Source organism: Adiantum capillus-veneris, chromosome 15, assembly GCF_014529385.1.
Source record: "Adiantum capillus-veneris isolate H3 chromosome 15, ASM1452938v2, whole genome shotgun sequence".
Lineage (NCBI taxonomy): Eukaryota > Viridiplantae > Streptophyta > Polypodiopsida > Polypodiales > Pteridaceae > Adiantum > Adiantum capillus-veneris.
The window spans coordinates 124,105,951-124,124,364 of NC_140945.1; the positions used below are offsets into that span (position 1 = coordinate 124,105,951).

An 18,414-nucleotide genomic window follows, 5' to 3' on the forward strand; every position below is an offset into this window, starting at 1 on the left:
TTGCCATGCTTCCACCAAACCTTTCTTGCTTCTCAAAAGACGCAATGCCTCTTCCAAGTCGACGCTTCTCCTTAGTGGTAATCAAGTCGTTTGAATCCACCACTCCCTACTCTACAGTTTCTAAAACTAACTTGAGGTTGACTTGCTTGAAAGTTAAGTTGTTGAAAGGATTGTGAAAGCCTTGGCAGGGAAGTTGAATGTGAAGGGGGCTCTGTCCACGATTGATGCTCGGTTCATCTATGCTCGCTACCTCCTCTGGAGAAATGCCAGTGCTCCCTTTTTTTGCAGCTCACCTCTTTTTTCTTTTTGAAGCTACTCGTCAACTTCTTATAACGTTGTTCGCTTCATTATTCACCGCCATATTGGACCCCCGCTGTGTCATCGCTATGCTTATACTTGCATGTGCTCACAACCTGAAACTTCATGTTTGATGCGCTGACGATGCCCTCACCTTAGCCAAGTAAAAATGTGAGGTCCCTTGCATGGACCTCAAAACCAATTGCACCAAAACAACACAAAGGGGCCCTTGAGCCCAAGAACAACATTATGGCTCGATCTATAGTGGTTAGAAACACCTAAAATTTAATACAATATAATATGGGCAAGAGAGGATCTCATAACCTGATTGCATCTAGAGAGATGTATCCTCGCTTTGCATCATCTGAAAACAAACCAGAGCTCTCTAGCCATTCCCTATCGAGCATATCCCACAATCAATGTGTTCCAAGAGATGAGATTCTAAACACAAAGCTCCTCAAGCACACCACATCTAGAATACATGTCAATCAAGGCAATGCCAAGCACCTAGCCCGTGTCTAATAATATCATCATTGCACATATTGGAGTTTTGCATCATGCCACATGCATTCAAGATGCAAGCTAGGTCATTAGATGCCCTCACTTTGCATCCGATGGAAATAGCCAAGAGTTTCCTGACACTGCCCTTGTTGGGAATATCCCACAATCAATGCATTCAAAGAAACAACGTACTGGACAACCCCTGACTAACAATATCATCGTGAGTTCTTTAGCCCACATCTTCCAAATTGCCACATGCCTTCAATGCAAGCATAGGTAATTTCATCTGGAGAGAGGTGATCGCTTTGCATCTCTGGCCTTGCCTCTATTGAGCATATCCCACAATCAATGCATTCCAAGAGGCGAGATTCCCAACAGAAAGCTCCTCACGAATACATGACAATCAAGGCAATGCCAAGCACACAACCCCTGTGTCATTCAAGATGTAAGCATAACATTCAAGACCAAATCATAGGTGATCTCATTTGAAGAGACACTCTCACTTTGCATCTAGTTAAAAGAGCCCAAAGCTTCCTGATCATGCCTTGTTCCACATATCCTGTAATAATCAGTGCATTCCAAGAGTCGACATCCTGCACAAGAAGCTGCTCAAGCAATTTTTTTGCTTTCTAAAGTACACCATATTTTGCATACATGGCGATCAATGCCAAGCACAACTACTTCCTTCAGCAACCCCTAACTAACAATACCATCGTGAATTTTGTTGCCCATATCAACGTCTTGCATAGTGCCCATATCAACGAGGGACAAGTCCTCTAAAGCTTTCATTTATCATCACCCTTTTGGTCCCTAGGTGTTGAAAATCATGTGCGAGAGTCTTTTCGATGATAATATTAAAAGAATGTGTGAGGTCGTTATTAGAAGTATGGCTCTTGGGGCCATCTGATTTCCTTCAAGGACAATGGTTGAGATCATTGCAAGCAGTAACATGTGGGTCTTGCATAGGGCACAAGCCTTCAAGGTGCAATAAGAAATTTGATTCTCATTTAGTTAAAACAAACCAAAGCTTCCTTCCCACAGCCATGTTGGGCGTATGCAACACTCGAAAAATTCCAAAAGATACATTTTCAATAGAACGCATATCAAGAACTTTAGATGCGTTTGTAAGGGCACCACATTTGATCCACATATTTCCCAAAGCATTGCCAAGCACAACCCTTGATGTCATCGTGCATTATCTTACCCAATGAAATGGCCATAAGGCCACATGCCTTCAAGGTGCAAGCATAGGTGATTGCATTTGGCAAAGGCCTTCACTTTGCATTTGGTTGAAAGAGCCCAACGATTCCTTCCCATAGCCATGTTCGGCATATCATGTAATTGACCTATTCAAAAAATCAACATTTTGAGCAAAAATCTCATCAAGAACTCTATGTGCTTTCATGAGGGCACCACATTTGATATACATATTCACAAAAGCATTGCCGCATTGCAAACATGTTTGTCCATCACATCAAGTATCCTGTCATACGTGTAAGGGTTTTGCACAGGGCCACATTCCTTCGGGCGTCAAGCATAGGCGATTGCATTCGGCAAAAATTCTTTCCTTTCCATTAGGTTAAAAATAGCCCAAAGATTTCTTCCCACAACCATGTTTGGCATATTCTGCAATTGAAGCATTCTCATCAACAAATTTAAGTGCTTTTGTATCGGCACCTCATTTTGATATACACTTCGACCAAAGCATACAGGATGCAAAGGAAAGCCCTCTCTCCAAATGTAAGTGTGGCTTTATGCAAGTTGTTTGAAGTGATGACATTCTGCACAACAAACCCGTTTCTTGTACTTTTGTGAGTATACCACATTTGGCATATACACTCACCAATGTACTCCTTCTCTTTGCGGGTTTTTCCTCTACTGCCTTGCAAGCTATCCATAATGATGCAAATTATCCCTTTCTTGCTTTTGTAGTTGATGATGCAACAATATGCAGACATACATCTAGAGAAATTGTCGTCGTCAGATTTTGTAGCGTACAACATTGTGTTTTAGTGTTGAAAAAGAGTGCACTCCTTCTCTCTGCAATTATGTCCTCTGTTGCCTTGCAAGCTATCCATGGTGATGTAGCTTCTCCCTTTCTGGCTTTTAGAGACGATGATGTAGCGATCTGCAGGCAGACATCCAAAGAAATAGTCATCGTCGACTTTTGTAGTGCACAACATTACGTTTTGGCGGTGAAAAAGAGTGTGCAGATTCATAATTTTTAAATCAAGCCTAAGGCTCGTAGCCATGCCATTCGGGTCGAGGGAAATGGCCAAGAATGTGCCAAGCGACCACCTCCAATCTCAAGAAAAGGAAAAACGTCAGTAGGATTACTAAGTAACAAAAAAAAAACTCAAAATTTCATTACCAAAAAGGGAAGGCATCACTAAGGACTCACCCCTTTGGGGCATGCCAAAAATCACGATGAGATATGGTGTGCTTAGTTGCCCACTACCAGAGTACCGTGAATGATTAACAAAATTTGCAATGGAAATTTCTTCTCATTCGCTAATTTTTGTTTGAGGGAGGCCACCAAAATAAACACCTAGAAAGTAGAAGATTCAAATTAACCATTCATTGCACTTACATGGAATTATTCGACTAATCAACACTAGCCTCTAGATCTTCTCTCCATGTTGACGTTAGCCACATGAACTACTACACAATAAATTGGCAAGTTTCATTGCCTTGGAAGCCCCTCATTCACATGAGCCATGTTGAACACATGTTTTAGGAAATGCAATGAAGTGATTATTGTGCTAGACCCATTAACAAGTGATTAAATAATCTTGGAGAGACAATTGATTTAACAAGATCAACTGCTTACCAATTTCCATTCATGTGGTAGCCCCCTTGCCAAGCGTAATATGGCAATTGAAACCATCTTTTCTATGGAGATAATTGTATTTTTTTGTCTCGTCGAAGGCTTGTGGGATGTCAGCTTGGTGAAGGTGTAAATAGAAAATTGTATTCAGGCATTCCATAAGAGGAACCTATAAACAAAATCTCTCTTTGAAGCAATGCTTGTCCCCATGTGTTGCCATGACATAAAAATAGTACTCCATTGCTTGAGGCTTGCCATTTGAATTCCCTTCAATGACCCTTTATGCAACATATGCCTCATCACAAAAATAATTTACTCTCGACATGAAGGGCAAAAGTAGCATCAATGTGCTAAGAATTTGCATCCATGTTGTCTGTGGTACTACATATGTTTGCTTCATATGGACACTTATCAATGCAAGTAAGAGCTCCAAAGGTAGGTAAATTTTCTCTCGTATACCATCATGTAGGGCTAGCAGGGTTGCCATAGAAGGGGGGCTACAAAAATGATGGCTAGTGGATACACTAACATGTTCATAGCTAGGTGAGAAAACAAGTAGAGGGGTACAAGGACCTCTTTGCATTGGATGTGCTTGCAAAGAGCGTTGTGCAAGCCATAAAGCAAGTACCTCAGGATGGGAGGATGCACATGTTTCTTGAGGACGACCTCTGCTCGAAGGCACAACAACAAGGAGAAAAATTGAAACATGTCATGTAGAGGGATAGTTCATCGTCGTTGCTGTGACCATGTGCAAGAAGCTAAAGGCTATGCAAGTTGGCAAGGTGGGAATATATTTATGGGCCACCAACTAAGTGTAACATAGTTTGCATGAAATAATGGACCTTTAGTGTATTGTCCATCATCCCAATAGATGTCAAGACAATCTTGAAAGATGACTCACAATATCAATAATTTTTTTGTGCAAAAATTGGTAAATCCTATAAATTGTGAAGCACTTTTCCCAATAAGGAGGATTTCAATCGTGTCCTTTTCCATTAAGCACCTTCTGCTCCTAATATGCCTAGGCCTTAAGCTGGGTTCAAACAAGGTCGACAACAGAGCTCTTCCGCTTTCCCGCGCTTCCAGATCCTCATACACAACAAATAGTTGTTTGAGAAAATGGACAATGCCTGCTTCAGCCACCAATAAGGATAGTGTAGTGGTAGATGTGTAGGATCATAGCTGCCTATTTGCTTTGAACTTTGTAAAGACCGTGTTTCCAGCTAAAAAGTGCCTAGAAGAGTTTCTTTAGTTAGGGGGCTTGCCCATGTTTTAGACTAGTTATATCACACACCTCCGCCTGGACATGTGTACTATTGAGTTGGCAAAAGCCGATTTGTCAGTACGTGTGTCCATTGCATCAAGTTCTCATTTGATAGAGACCCCCTGGACATCTCCACCCCACTATGGACACTTGCAACCAAAAGCACACGAGTTGCAGTCTTATGCGCTGATTTTGTGTGCGTGCCTAGAGAGTCACGAGATAACCAAGCTGGAGTACCCTGATTTGTTGCTATGAAAGGTAAAAAATAACAAATTTTAAATGGCGTCCGTCGTGTGTGACAATCAGAGTGCCCAAACGGGGCCTTTTGGGCCCTATAAAACGCACACGTCTGACAAGGGCCTTAGTGAATTCAACAATAGGTGTCTCTTTTTTGGACCAATGCGAGTCCACATAATGGATACATGCCCCGTACCTTTGCCCCATTTGAACCTAGCTTTGTTTTAGTACACTTGCAATGCTCACCTGTAAGTTTTGCCCACCATAATGTATGTTGCACAATTTTTAAGGCTCCCATACAAGGAGAAGCCAATATTACATATATTTGGTGGATTCCAACTTGCACGCTGATGAGGTCTTTATTTGTGATCATGGATGGTACGAAGCAAATTCAGGAGCTCAACCTTGGGGTTTGAGGGTATATTCCCAAATATTCCATGCGATACTAAGCCCATATGTACATGCCATTAGTAATACGGCCGTTGGCCGATGGTCGATAGGCGGTGAACTGGTGACTGGTGGGTTGACATAGTCAACACCGTACATGCCACACACACTTATCTACCATCCACTCGTAGCACTATATAAGGAGGCCATTTCCATGAACCACCAGATCCATATTGAAGGATATTGAAAGCAAGTCAGTGTTATCTTGTGTGTAGATGACTTAATTATCTCAAGTGATCATGACTAAAGACTTGGGACTTTTTACATTATTGTTTGGGGATTGAGGTTTTGCAATCCACAAAGGGTAGCTTCATCTCTCTGCAAAAGTATTTAACGAAAATTCTAAAAGCATTTGGGATGATGGATTGTAAATTTATGAGCACTCTAATGGAGGTGAATGTGATAGTCTCCATGGAGGATTCTTCTCCCTTAGTTTGTAAGGCCCCCATATGAGGAGAAACGAATATTGCACATATATTTGGTGGATTGTAGCTTGGACGCCGATGAGGTCTATATTTGTGATCGTGGATGGTATGAAGCAAATTTAGGAGCCCAACCTTGGGATCCAAGGGTATATTCCTAGTATATACTGTGCGAAACTAAGGCCATATGTACATGCCATTAATACTATGGCCGGTGGGCAGTTGGTTGTGGCAACGGATAGTGGATTGGCATAGTCAATACAACACATGCCCCCCCCCCCCCACACACACACACCCCAACACACACACACACACACACACACACACACACACACACACACACACACACACTCATCTACCACCCACCCGTAGCACTATATAAGGAGGCCATCTCCATGAACCACGACATCCATATTGAAGGATAACTAGCCTCTTGCATTCTAGCCAACTAGCTCTAGTTGTCTAAATCATCATCTAAGCTCTACCTTGAGCGCGGATGGGTGGATGACGCCATATCACTTTGTGATAGTGATGATCTAGATTTTGATTTGCTACTAATCTACTTTGCATCGTATCTCTCTCTACTCTCCTTGCTACATGATCCTATTTTGTTCTACATTTCTTACAAGCTTTAGGTTGGGTTCAGACGAACTTGACAACAACATGCCCATGTGTTAGTTGCCTGCATGCCTCTTGCTCACAAGACAAAGACAACAATCTATCTATATAAAAGTAACAAATAACTGTCATCCATTAAGCATTAGTGCAGGGTTTCTCCATGACTGCTGCAACCCTACCATTTGAGATCAAGTCATGCTGCCTGCAACTTGCACTAAAAAGTGCCCCCGATAACACTTGTTTACCTTGCCCAAAGAGAGAGAGAGAGAGAGAGAGAGAGAGAGAGAGGTTAGAAGGTCTCGAAACGCGATTCTTCTTTTCGGCCCAATGGCATAGCGCTATTCACCTCTTATGCCATCTCTTGCCTTAGTGGGAAAGCTCACTAAACTTTAGGCGGTCCTTCTCGGAAAGCAAATTGCCATAAAGAGTTTTTCGTGCTTCATTTAATATTCCGGGCATAGGACTTTCCAGTTGTTGGGCCAACACCCACAATTAATGAATGCTATGGGTGATAGCTGCCCTCTCGCAGGCGCTAATGTAGCTCCATCCTCGCAGCTTTCAACTTCAAACGAGCTCCCACTCGCATCCGCACCCCTCAGCTTTTATGCTAATTGGGTAGTCATGGGAGCTTCAGAGCCCGTTTCGCTACAAAACCTCAAGTATTACAACTGCAAAATGGAGGAGGGCAAAGAAGGCAGCGATGGAAAACCCTCCGTGGGACCTGTTTACAGAAGTATACTCTCCAAGGATGGGTTCCCACCTCCTCCCCCAGGAATTGACACTTGCTGGGACGTTTTCAGGTGCTGTATTTTTCACTTAGAATTGCAGAAGCTCGCTCCCTGTGGAGTGTCTGCGTAATCTTTTTTTTTGACGCTTATGACAAGTGGCTCACGTCTTCTTCCAGTGCAATTGCTAAAATGCTTCGTCTTGTGCAATTGCTAAGCATTTCGTGGGAAGCTTGGATTCTTTCATTTGCCATGATGATTAAAGATTAACCTGGCAGCCCCAGTTCCTCCAAAGCTTAGAGCACAGGAGTAACTTGATGCTCTAAGCCGGATTTTCTCTTTCCCTGTCCCTTGAATCGGGGCATTGTAGCTTGATCAATTGTGCAGTGTTTTTTTAATACACTGCAGATATGAACTTGATATAACTCGTCATCGATTCCTTAAAGAAAAGTACCTTGCAAGTGTCTGCTTTGCTCATCAGTAGCTCTCGTTGTGCTGCTTCATTTGATGGAACTCAATGAATTCCTGACCTGGCCTTTTCTTAACAGTGTGTCAGTCAAAAGGAATCCAGACAACAAGTTGCTAGGTTGGCGCAAAGTCGCTGATGGGAAGGTTGCAAAACAGCTACACAAGCCTTAAAGTTGTTTGCTGTTGTAAGGAGTACATTAATTTAAGCTTATACATCCCTTAACTGGCTGCATCTCAGGCGGGCCCGTATTCGTGGCTAACGTACCAGCAAGTGTACGATCAGGCAATTAAAATTGGCTCAGCAATGCGTACTTGTGGCATAAAGCCTGTAAGTGCTGTTGATGTGACCAGTCATGTTTGGTGTATTGCGGAAGCATTAGACTAGTAATCTTGGCTTGTCATACAAGCAATGATTGATACGAAGTTTGTGGTTTGGTTTAGATGGACAAATGTGGTGTGTATGGAGGAAATTGCCCAGAGTGGGCTATATCAATGGAGGTTTTCCCTTTGAGCTCTTAATTTTTAAGACAGTAGTGCTGTTCTTTTACACGGTAGCTCGGCCCCTTGGATGTATGCAATGCACCATAAATCTCGAGTGTTATTGGCTGTGGGCAGGCTTGCAATGGACATTCTATTTCTTGTGTTCCCCTTTATGACACTTTAGGTACTCCCTGAACTTATGTCTCAACTTCTTCTGTGGATGATCCGTTCTGTTTTATGGTATACTAGTAATTGAACTCAAGTTTTGTCAAAGCATGGTTTCAAAAGAAAAAATGCTTTGTATACTAGTCTTCGTTTATTTCTTGCTGCTTTAATCCCTAAAAGAGGCTTTTGATTCAATCAGGAGCAAATGCAATTGAATTTATCATCAAGCATGCAGAGATTCCGATTGCTTTTGTTCAAGAGGCAAAACTTCCAGAGGTCTAGATGCTACCTTTGAAAATTTTGGGAATTAGAATATTAGTAGATTAGGTCCAAGTTGATTACTTCAGGTTCTAGGAAGAGGATTATTACTACTACCTCTGCTCGTTTTTTTTTTTGAGCACTGTAATGTTGACTGTGTGTGGACTCTTTGTGCGTGTAGATTCTGATATCTTTGCCAAACTGCTCGGAGTTTCTGAAAAGTAAGCAATCAAATCCTGGAATCTTGTAATACTTAAAGCGTGCTCTTTTATGTTATTTTTGATCCATGGGTGTGCCTTCTTGTGGTTCTTCAACTTGAAGCTTGTCTACGCGTTTCTTCATTTGCAGTTGTGGTTAGCTTTGGCTCGGTGACAGAGCAACAAAAGAGTGAAATAGAGTCTTATGGAGTTAAATCTTTCTCATGGAAAGAGTTCTTGGATTTGGTATGTGGTCCTTTAAACTGCTTAATAGACACCGTAGATCATCAACTGTTCTCACTTGAGGCTACTTCTGCAGGGAGCCAATAATCCAGTGGAGCTGACTCCACCTAGAGGATTTGATATATGCACTATCATGTACACGAGTGGCACTACTGGAGAACCTAAAGGAGTCTTGCTTACCCATGAATCGGTGTCCTTGATGATTGGAGCTGTGGATTTTTGGCTTTTACATTTTGAAGAGAAGGTGCGCATGTCTTCTAAGTTACACAGTGGTCTTGTATAGATGCCTTTGTTGCTGCTTGGATTGTGCTCACCTCCCAGCATCACTGCCATGTGGGAGTGAAAGGCCAGGGGGCCTCCCACTATCAGAGGCGCAGAAGTTAAACATTAAGACATTGTGTGTACGTGTGTTACACAGAGGAGAGAGAGAAAGATACACAGAGGTAGAGAGAGACGCAAGACACGATAGGGTGTGAATGATTGGTTGTGATGTTTGATTGATTACAGGGTAGTTAAATAGGCTTGTGACGTGAGGTTTGAATGGGTACTCACGTCTCTTGAATTTTCGAGGCATTAGGCTGGAGTTAATTATTTTTTAATTCCAATATCCCCCCTCAGCTGAATGCCGAGAGAAGATTTTATTGTGCATGAGAAGTGCTTAGATGAATTGGAAAGTGCTTTTTGTTTTTGTGATTGCTCTGCAATCAGTGCAAGAAGGAGAAAACAAATTTTGGGTTTGTATCTCGGATTTGGTGTCATCCGCGGGATCAATCAAGAAGTTGTTGAAGGTGAAAATTTGATGGTGAGGTTTCATCTTCCATCGTGGCTTCAGATGCATCAAGCACTCGTGAGAAAGCTTCGAGCGTCGTGGATGAAGATCTACATTTATTCCCCCCTTTCGTACACGACACGAGCCAGCAAAGATGATCAGTTGTGCTAGCTGCATACATTCAGCGGCAAGGAGGTACGTCAGTGAGACCAAGGAAGCATTGTCAATTGCTATTAGGTTGAAATTTTATCTATATGAAAGAGCAGCACCATCATTGAATGGATCTTCACGCTTGTGGGATTGAATCCTAACAGGGCGGCATGAGTTTGAGCAATGATTGTGATAGCCTCCACAACAATATTTGCACTTGGGAACAGCATGAAATGCATGAGCAACATCCATGTTGTAAGGGTGAGGCACCCTTCTAATGATTTCCATCAAGGTTGGATCAGTTTCACCATCATCTGCAGGTTCTGCATCATCAACTTGGGTTTGGTACACGCAGGAGGAAGCAACTGCTATCTCTTCATCTCCGTCAACAGGTTCATTTGTCATAGGGTGATCCCCAAACAAAGTGCTGCCTTTGAGGTGTTCAGAGGTGGCCGTCTGCAGGTCAAAGTTTGTGTGTTCCTCTTCAAGAGAAGCCAGGAAGTTGGTGATAACCTCGTCTTCTTCATCTGCATGGTGGCCACAGTATTCACAAGGCAAGGTGGCGAGCACGGCAGGGCTGGGCGCTGCAGGAGTAATTTCCTGCAGCAAGGATGTCATTCTTGGCTGTATCATTCCGGGTGGGTACTTCATCACCATCGACTGGATGTGAGACAGGTATCTCAGCAGTGTTTTCATCTGCTTCTTGGGCAGGTACATCAGCATTTTCATCCGCAGCAGGGGCAGGGACTTCATCTTCCTTTTCATCTTCTGCATCGACTGCAGGTTCATTGTCCAGCAACAGGTCGGCTTCACGGCATGTATTAGCCATTGATTGCGACTGCACGTCTGCATGAAGTTGGGCAATAGCAGGTCCATCTGCACAGGGAAATTGCACTCGAAATTGCCTACTTTGAAAGTCATTAGTAATGACTACATCAGCGCGGGCAGAGGATTGGACTGCAGCTTTGATTTGAGTGCCTTGGATGGCGTGGCCAGCTGGGAAACAAAAGCATGTGGACAGACACACAGAGGATGTGTGTGTAGACTTCTTGCGCATAGTCAAGCCATGAATAACCAGCGCACTGAGGGAGCAGCAAATCTGGCTCGGGCTTTGCCTGCAGACATCCTTGAATTTATTTGCTTCCTGTTGCATTATTGGGGCAGAAGACGCTTGAGGCTTGACCATTGGGCTAAACATTGGGCTGCGCTGTTGAAGGATCTGGGGGCTTGAATGTCAGCGCCGGTTGCAGGGGTTTGGAAAATTTCAGGGATCTCATACGGAGCAGCAGAGTTTGCAGGAGCTGCATTCATCGAGGCAGCGCCATGATCAAGCTCGGCTTCCTCGTCATGAGGACAGGGCTGTAGTGAAGCAAGGAACGTGTTGATGATGGAATTTTCATCGTCATCATCATGGGTTCCATGGTATACAGAATGAATAGCTGCAGCATCATGACCATCAGAAAATTGGGGCTTCGTCATCTGTACGATATCCAGTGCAGGGACGGCATCTGTGTCTTCACCAGGGTTGACGTCGATGCTGGTTGCAGGGTTGGTGCCCCTTGTGATTGCCACAATGGCTTTAGAGTTGGAGGCTACACAGGCGGCATATGTGAAATTGGCCGCAGCAAGTGTTGTGGTCGTATTGGCGTCAACAAAGGCTCGTTTTGCCTGTTCAGTAGTAGCACAGGCAGCAGGTGAAGAATTCGCAGGAGTGGCAGCAGATTGGGCTGCAGCAGCATTAACGACATTCTTGGCAACATCTGGCTTGGTGGCATCTGCAACAAGAAGGTGCCCTTGGTGATGGATCTTGAACGACGTGCCATGTTCAAGTATGGTTAGCCAGCACGACAAAAGATCAGGCTGCGCAGGAGCATGGCCATTGGCAGTAGCAGGCGCAGATTGGGTCGTGTGCATTACGACAGGCAGCAAGGCAGGGACGTTCTTGAGTTGGACATCAGCCTCAAGGGCTGCAGTGGGTTGTACAGGCAGGCCGATGGCTATGGGAAAAGATGGAGACACTTGCATATTGGTCCGCATGCCCAGGGTATCCAGGCCATCCCTGGTTGCCTTGGAATCAATCATCTTCGTCATTGATTGTTACCCTTCTTCTGTGCTTCCTTGGTTCCATGGTTGCAGATGGTACAAGGTGGTGGGCTTCTGCCAGTTCCTTTCTTGCTGAAACTACTGGGGCCCTTATATTTATCTTGGGATACAGTTTTTTAAATTTATGTCCATGTGGCTATTCTTCAGTTTTGCCTTCGGCCCTGATATGTATTTCAGTCATGTACTTGCCCCTTTTTGTTTTTATATATATATATATATATATATATATAGATAGATAGATAGATAGATGGATCGATGGATAGATGGATAGATGGATAGATAGATGGATGGATGGATGGATGGATGGATGGATCGATGGATGGATGGATGGATGGATGGATGGATGGATGGATGGATGGATGGATGGATGGATGGATGGATGGATGGATGGATGGATGGATGGATAGATAGATAGATGGATGGATGGATGGATGGATGGATAGATAGATAGAGATGAAATGATATATTAACGTCTTCAAAAGACCAAAATGACCTATGAGACCATCAGATACAAAGCGGTGAATCTAATACAATGTCTGAAGTACAAGTACAAAAAGTGCTGAATGAGAGAGAGAGATGAAATGATATATTAACGTCTTCAAAAGACCAAAATGACCTATGAGACCATCAAATGCAAAGCGGTGAATCTAATACAATGTCTGAAGTACAAGTACAAATTTAACGCTTCTCTTAGTGCTAGGCTTCATTATGGCTGAGTCTGCCCTTGATCTCCGGAGTCATGACAGAAACTCAGCACGTTGAACTTTGTGTTGATGTATGCTCATGTGTGTGTGCGGGTGGTGTGTGTTGTGTTTGGGAGCATATGTTTGTACCTAGTTCTACACCCACTATTGGGCACTGACGACGTTAGTGGGGATGTCGTGGTATTTAGTCAATACTATGCATGATGGAGCTGATGGTTATATTGTCTCGTGGGTGACTACCATGAGTCTATACCTTGCACTTTCCTTCAAGGGTGAATCTGGGTATATCCTTGATTCATCTAGGTATATACAAGTACAAAAAGTACTGAATGTAAAAAATGAAAACTGAAAATGAAGTGTGAAATGTGAAATGTGAAAATGTAGAATAGGCCCTCAATGACACTTTGGGTGTCGTGCTAGAATGCCTCTGATCCTCTGCTGGAGTCTCCGTCGATGGAGTGTGCTCCTGTGTCTCGGTTGTGGTCGTCTCGATCTCTCGAGCTCAGTCGCCTTGTCAATGAGGGTGCCTCTGGTGGTTGTGCTGGTGGTTGGTCTCCTGGCTCCCTCAATCCAAAGAAGTCTGTGATCTGTCTTTGTGACTGTCGTACTCCATGTCTCCTCAACAGACTATCTCTATGTCGGTGTAGCTCAATTAGATATAAGCCAAGGCATCTCTGATCCTGATACCTCACGACTCTATCTAGGGGTCCAAAACCCTCCCTGAATAAGCAATGGAAGCGCCCTCATATCTCATAATACACAGTGCAGTGGCATATGTAGTGTAGCTCTGTCTCTGGCTCTCTATCGCATAGTTGGCATATCCTAGGTGGTATCCCTCTGAATCTACCCGTCTCAATCTCCAGTTGGTGTGAGGATGTGCGAATCTGACCAATAGCACATCACAGACCATGAGACAAATGAGTGTCCATGTAGCGCGGACGAATCACAAACCCATCTTCCGAAAGTTGGAGAAGATGCTCTTTGTAGAAAGCCATCTTCGTGCCCAACTCTTGCACCGGCTCTACCTATGTCCTCCTGGTGTCCAACTGTATAAGATCCCGACGAATGAGTCTAGTGATCTCCGTCCGTGTGACTGGCAGGGAGGGTGCATCCAGGGATACTGAAAAGGAGGCAATATATCCATGCTGAAACCATGCCTCTGGAACCATGAGGTCATCTGCGCATACCAACATGATGCATCTCCCTTTATTGCTAACTGTCTAGAGGACTCAAGAGCCAATCTAGTATATTTGCCTCTATGTGTATCCCATAGACTGTGCATAAAGGACACTGATTTGGTAAGAGCCTCAATCTCTATAGGAGGGGTGGCTACCTCCGCTTGAATAATCGCATGGGCCTTGGCTCTAATCATCCGGGATATCATAAATACCAAGGGTCTCTCCATGCTCCTCCAACTGTCATGATTCACAGATGGTCCCCAAACCTGGACCCCATAAAGCATAGCTGAAGCAACCAAAGTATCAAAGAGCCATAGCTTTGTTCATGGTTCTTGAAACTGAACCTGCGAACACATTCTCTCTAGCCCTCCCAATGTGAGAGAGAGAGAGAGAGAGAGAGAGAGAGAGAGAGAGATTTTGTCTTTTAATGTCAGATGACACCTGATGACTCGTATTTGTCATTTCTTCCCCTGGCTCACATATTTGATCGCATCATTGAGGAGTATTTCATATATCGCGGTGCCTCAATAGGATATTGGCGAGGGGTGAGCATATGCTGTGAGTGATGCAAGACAATACTCATTTTATGTGCTGGATCTCTGGATGCCTTATTTTGACTGTTATTTTGTAGGATCCAAAATTGTTAATGGAGGATTTGCAAGAGTTAAAACCGTCCTTGTTTGCTGGAGTACCTAAGGTGTTTGACAGAATCTATGGAGGTGTGCTTCATTCTTATTTTTTTATCCTGAGATGGTTGCTACTTTGTGGCTGTATTAATGAAGGTCCTACTATTTTGTAAGCTTTGCAGGTGCTCAACGATGGCTAAGTGGTGCACCGCTTGCTCTAAGGATGTTGTTCAGTGCCTGCTATAAATAGTGAGAAACACAACAAAACCCCCCCCCCCCCCCCCCCCCCCCCCCCCCCCCCCCCCCCCCCCCCCCCCCCCCCCCCCCCCCCCCCCCCCCCCCCCCCGGCCCCCCAACACACACACAACAACAGATTTTCACACACAACAACAGATTTTCTTTTCATAGATGGTGAATGCAAAATGCTCAAAGTGACGTACCAGTTCATACCCTTCTATAATAACTATGGCAATGATGGTGTAGCAAACTCTTTTGGATGTCCCTGGGCTACAATCAAGACAAGGCCTCTCCTATGGCAGACATGCTTATATTCAACAGGGTAGGACAGCCGGGAATATGTCTTTGGTGTTCATTGGTTGATGGTTTTATCTTCCCCTAAGAGGCATTTCCTTGCCCAAAAGAAGATGATGGTATTGCTTTGTGACAGATCAAGAAGCTGTTTGGGGGCAAAGTCAGGTTGCTCATGAGTGGAGCTGCGCCTCTAGCATCTCATGTGGAAGAGTTTTTGAGAGTTGCCACTTGCGCAATGATGGTTCAGGGTTATGGTAGTTCCTATGTTGGAGCTTCATGTGTGTGCATTTTGTGTGACATGCTGTCTGCGTACATTCGTACATTCGCTTTATTTTGTTGACAACATATTGCATTCTTGACCAATGAGTGGATCTAACGGATGTTCTTCTATGTTGAAGGCTTGACAGAGACATGTTCTGGAAGTTTCTGTTGTGTGCCCAACGAGATGTCCATGATTGGTACTGTTGGGGTTCCATCTCCTAGTATCGAAGTGTGCCTAGAATCTGTGCCTGAAATGGGATACGATGCTCTTGCTAAGGTGTCAAGGGGGGAGATCTGTATGCGAAGCAAGATTATGTTCTCTGGCTACTATAAGCGTGAAGACCTTACCCGTGAAGTGATGCTGGATGGGTGGTTCCACACAGGTATGGAATTTTGTCTGTGAGTTTGGACGGAAATTGATGTAAGATGATGCTTATACATGAGTTGTTTGACATAAATACGATAGGTGATATTGGTGAATGGCAGCCCAATGGTTCTTTGAAGATTATTGACAGAAAGAAGAACATCTTCAAACTTGCTCAAGGAGAGTATATTGCAGTTGAACATCTTGAAATGGTGTATGGCATGAGCTTGTATGTGGATTCGGTAAGCACATAGTTCAATAACATCCGGCAGTAAATGATGCGCATCCTCAGCGTGTGATAATTGTTCTTGTTGAACTGTTATTGGACAGGTGTGGGTCTATGGTAATAGTTATGAATCCTTCTTGGTTGCTGTCGTCGTACCGAATGAGCAATCTCTTCAAAGTTGGGCAGCTGCCAATGGACTGAAAGGTGACTTGGATGATTTATGCAAGGAGAAGAGGGTCCAAGACTTCCTCTTTCAGGAATTGACAGCTATTGGTAAAAAGCAAAAGGTAATGGCGTATGGCCTGTTATGCACAATGCTTTTTGAACTCTTTTCAATGCTTATGAACTCAATTTCAAAGTGCAGCTCAAAGGATTTGAAATGATAAAAGCCATACATCTGGACCCTGTTCTTTTCGACGTTGAAAGAGAGTTGATCACACCGACTTACAAGAAGAAGAGGCCTCAGTTACTTAAGCACTATCAGGTATCTTGAATAAGCCACACGCAACCAGTTATAGATAACTGTAGAAAGCATGTGTGCATTCGTACACAAATAATATCGCCAAGTGCAGGGGTTAATGTCACATGGATGGAGGAAAACTTGCATGTGGGAGTCTTGAGTTGAGGAACATGTGATAGTTCTCTAGCATGAATACCTATATACATGAAGATGTCTATATGGAATTAGTCTTATTCATGTGCGTGTGTGTGTGTGTGTGTGTGTGTGTGTGTGTGTGTGTGTGTGAGAGAGAGAGAGAGAGAGAGAGAGAGAGAGAGAGAGAGAGATTTGTATTTTCATGGCAGGCAGCTATCAACGATATGTATAAGAAAGTGAAACACCAAAGTGAGTAGGTCGGTCCGTGGTTAACTCATCTTGAGAGCTCTTGTGGTCGACTAGCTTCATTTCTAAACAGAAAAACTATATATATATATACATGCTTCGTCTCCCCTGCTTATATACCATTCAGTGTGCCAAGGCAGCAACCATGGTTCGTGGGAAGGTGCCTGTGGCTTAATGGGGAACAAAGTTTACATAAAGACACATCATGATGGGCACCCAAAACTTGTCATGATATACAGAGTCATCTATCCAAGTGGGCACAGAAAGCGGAGTCGCATGGGCTTCACATGCTTGCGCATTGCCGTGCAGGGAAGACATGCTTCCTGCTTCGGCTAGTAGCAATATTTTGCTTGATCATTGAAGTTATGCAGAATAACTCGTCTAATTTAGCTATACCCATTAAATAAACGCGATCACGTGCCCTCTCTCTCTCTCGTCACGGATTTTTGATGGTTATAACTTATCTTTTCTCCTCTCTCTCTGTCTCTTTCTCCCCACATTGATTTTTGAATGTTACCTTTTCTCCTAAATGCCTTAGTTTCGCAACTTTATACATAGAATAAATGATGATTCGAGCTCTTATCCTAGTTGGCATATTTATTGCTCAAAAAGTACTCATCATGCTTGAAACAAGGCAATACTATTTAGCTTAGGTAATCAAGGGTTGTCAACAACTTCCATGTTGGTCATGGTTAAGGATCTATAAAAACTAGGATTTAGAGAAATATTCAAAAGTGGAGGGTGCAATTGAGTTGAAGGGCGGAGAGTCGTTACTTGTGTCTAGGGTTAAGGGGCCAATAAGTTGATGGTCTCTATCTTTTAGTCACTAAAAGGAAGATGAATCCACCTCCAATTTAGAGACATGATTTGGGACATGCTTGTAATCCTGCTTGTCCTTGTGACTTGCTAAAAAGTTATTTTCATTGGGGCTTTTGAGTGTGTAATCTCTGAGAAGAGTCAAATCAATCTCGGTATAACCTAATTCATCTTTTACTAGGAATGTGAGGTACTCGTACATTTCGGAAATGAGTACATACAAAATCTCCTTTAGTTCAATATTTTTTCAACTAGGTATCTCTATACTTGCCCCTTTACCTAAGATGTGGAGGCTTCTTGGGGCCTCAAAACCTTTAAGTATTGTTACATCATAGGAAAGAAGAGCAAACCCATCAAAGATAGCGGGAATAGTTGCAATGGCCTAGCCAATGCTAACCATAGATAGGAATTGCGGAGGTGGTCAATCCCATGTGAGTAGTAGGGGGTAACTAAAAAGAACTTCATAGTGGAAATCCCTTGAAAGAGCTCTCCTGTTGGCTCTCTACCACCTCGAATCACTAACTTGAAGTGTCCATCTAACCATAGGAGCCCTTGGCTCAGTCGATCACTCTTGGATGGACATGACCCAAGCTTATGGTGTGGAACGTTGCATACTTGTGTGACAATTTAGGCTTCAAATCTTGTGTAGACTACTCTCAAGTTCGGGCATACACAATGTGCTCTATGCTCTAATGT

The 18,414-nt window shown here is 43.5% G+C and overlaps 2 protein-coding genes across 3 annotated transcripts; both read left to right on the forward strand.

Annotated features, from left to right (window-relative positions):
• Positions 1-7,078: 7,078 nt before the first annotated feature.
• On the forward strand, positions 7,079-17,379 carry LOC147441436 (long chain acyl-CoA synthetase 4-like). Of its 2 annotated transcripts, none has more exons than XM_086483077.1 (19): positions 7,079-7,413; positions 7,887-7,950; positions 8,045-8,134; positions 8,248-8,304; positions 8,422-8,470; positions 8,651-8,727; positions 8,891-8,930; positions 9,058-9,152; positions 9,226-9,393; positions 14,488-14,598; positions 14,685-14,772; positions 14,862-14,928; positions 15,163-15,238; positions 15,347-15,488; positions 15,609-15,854; positions 15,938-16,077; positions 16,166-16,348; positions 16,426-16,545; positions 16,866-17,379. In XM_086483077.1, the coding sequence occupies exons 1-19, from the start codon at positions 7,109-7,111 to the stop codon at positions 16,911-16,913; spliced, it is 2,166 nt and encodes a 721-aa protein (XP_086339203.1). In that variant the 5' UTR covers positions 7,079-7,108; the 3' UTR covers positions 16,914-17,379. The 2 variants fall into 2 exon arrangements, with proteins under 2 accessions (XP_086339203.1, XP_086339204.1); XM_086483078.1 differs by having other exon boundaries at positions 15,347-15,464.
• On the forward strand, positions 10,206-10,893 carry LOC147441437 (uncharacterized). Its single transcript, XM_086483821.1, has 2 exons — positions 10,206-10,329; positions 10,424-10,893. Exons 1-2 carry the CDS (start codon positions 10,239-10,241, stop codon positions 10,891-10,893), a joined length of 561 nt encoding a protein of 186 aa, XP_086339947.1. The 5' UTR covers positions 10,206-10,238.
• Positions 17,380-18,414: the final 1,035 nt, after the last annotated feature.

Coding starts and splice junctions, on each gene's coding strand:
- LOC147441436 (XM_086483077.1), top strand. CDS start 7,109: ATGAATGCTATGGGTGATAGCTGCCCTCTCGCAGGCGCTAATGTAGCT. Junction 8,471..8,650: donor TCCCCTTTATGACACTTTAG/GTACTCCCTGAA, acceptor TGATTCAATCAG/GAGCAAATGCAATTGAATTT. Junction 14,773..14,861: donor GTTTGACAGAATCTATGGAG/GTGTGCTTCATT, acceptor TAAGCTTTGCAG/GTGCTCAACGATGGCTAAGT.
- LOC147441437 (XM_086483821.1), top strand. CDS start 10,239: ATGAGTTTGAGCAATGATTGTGATAGCCTCCACAACAATATTTGCACT. Junction 10,330..10,423: donor GCAACATCCATGTTGTAAGG/GTGAGGCACCCT, acceptor TGGTACACGCAG/GAGGAAGCAACTGCTATCTC.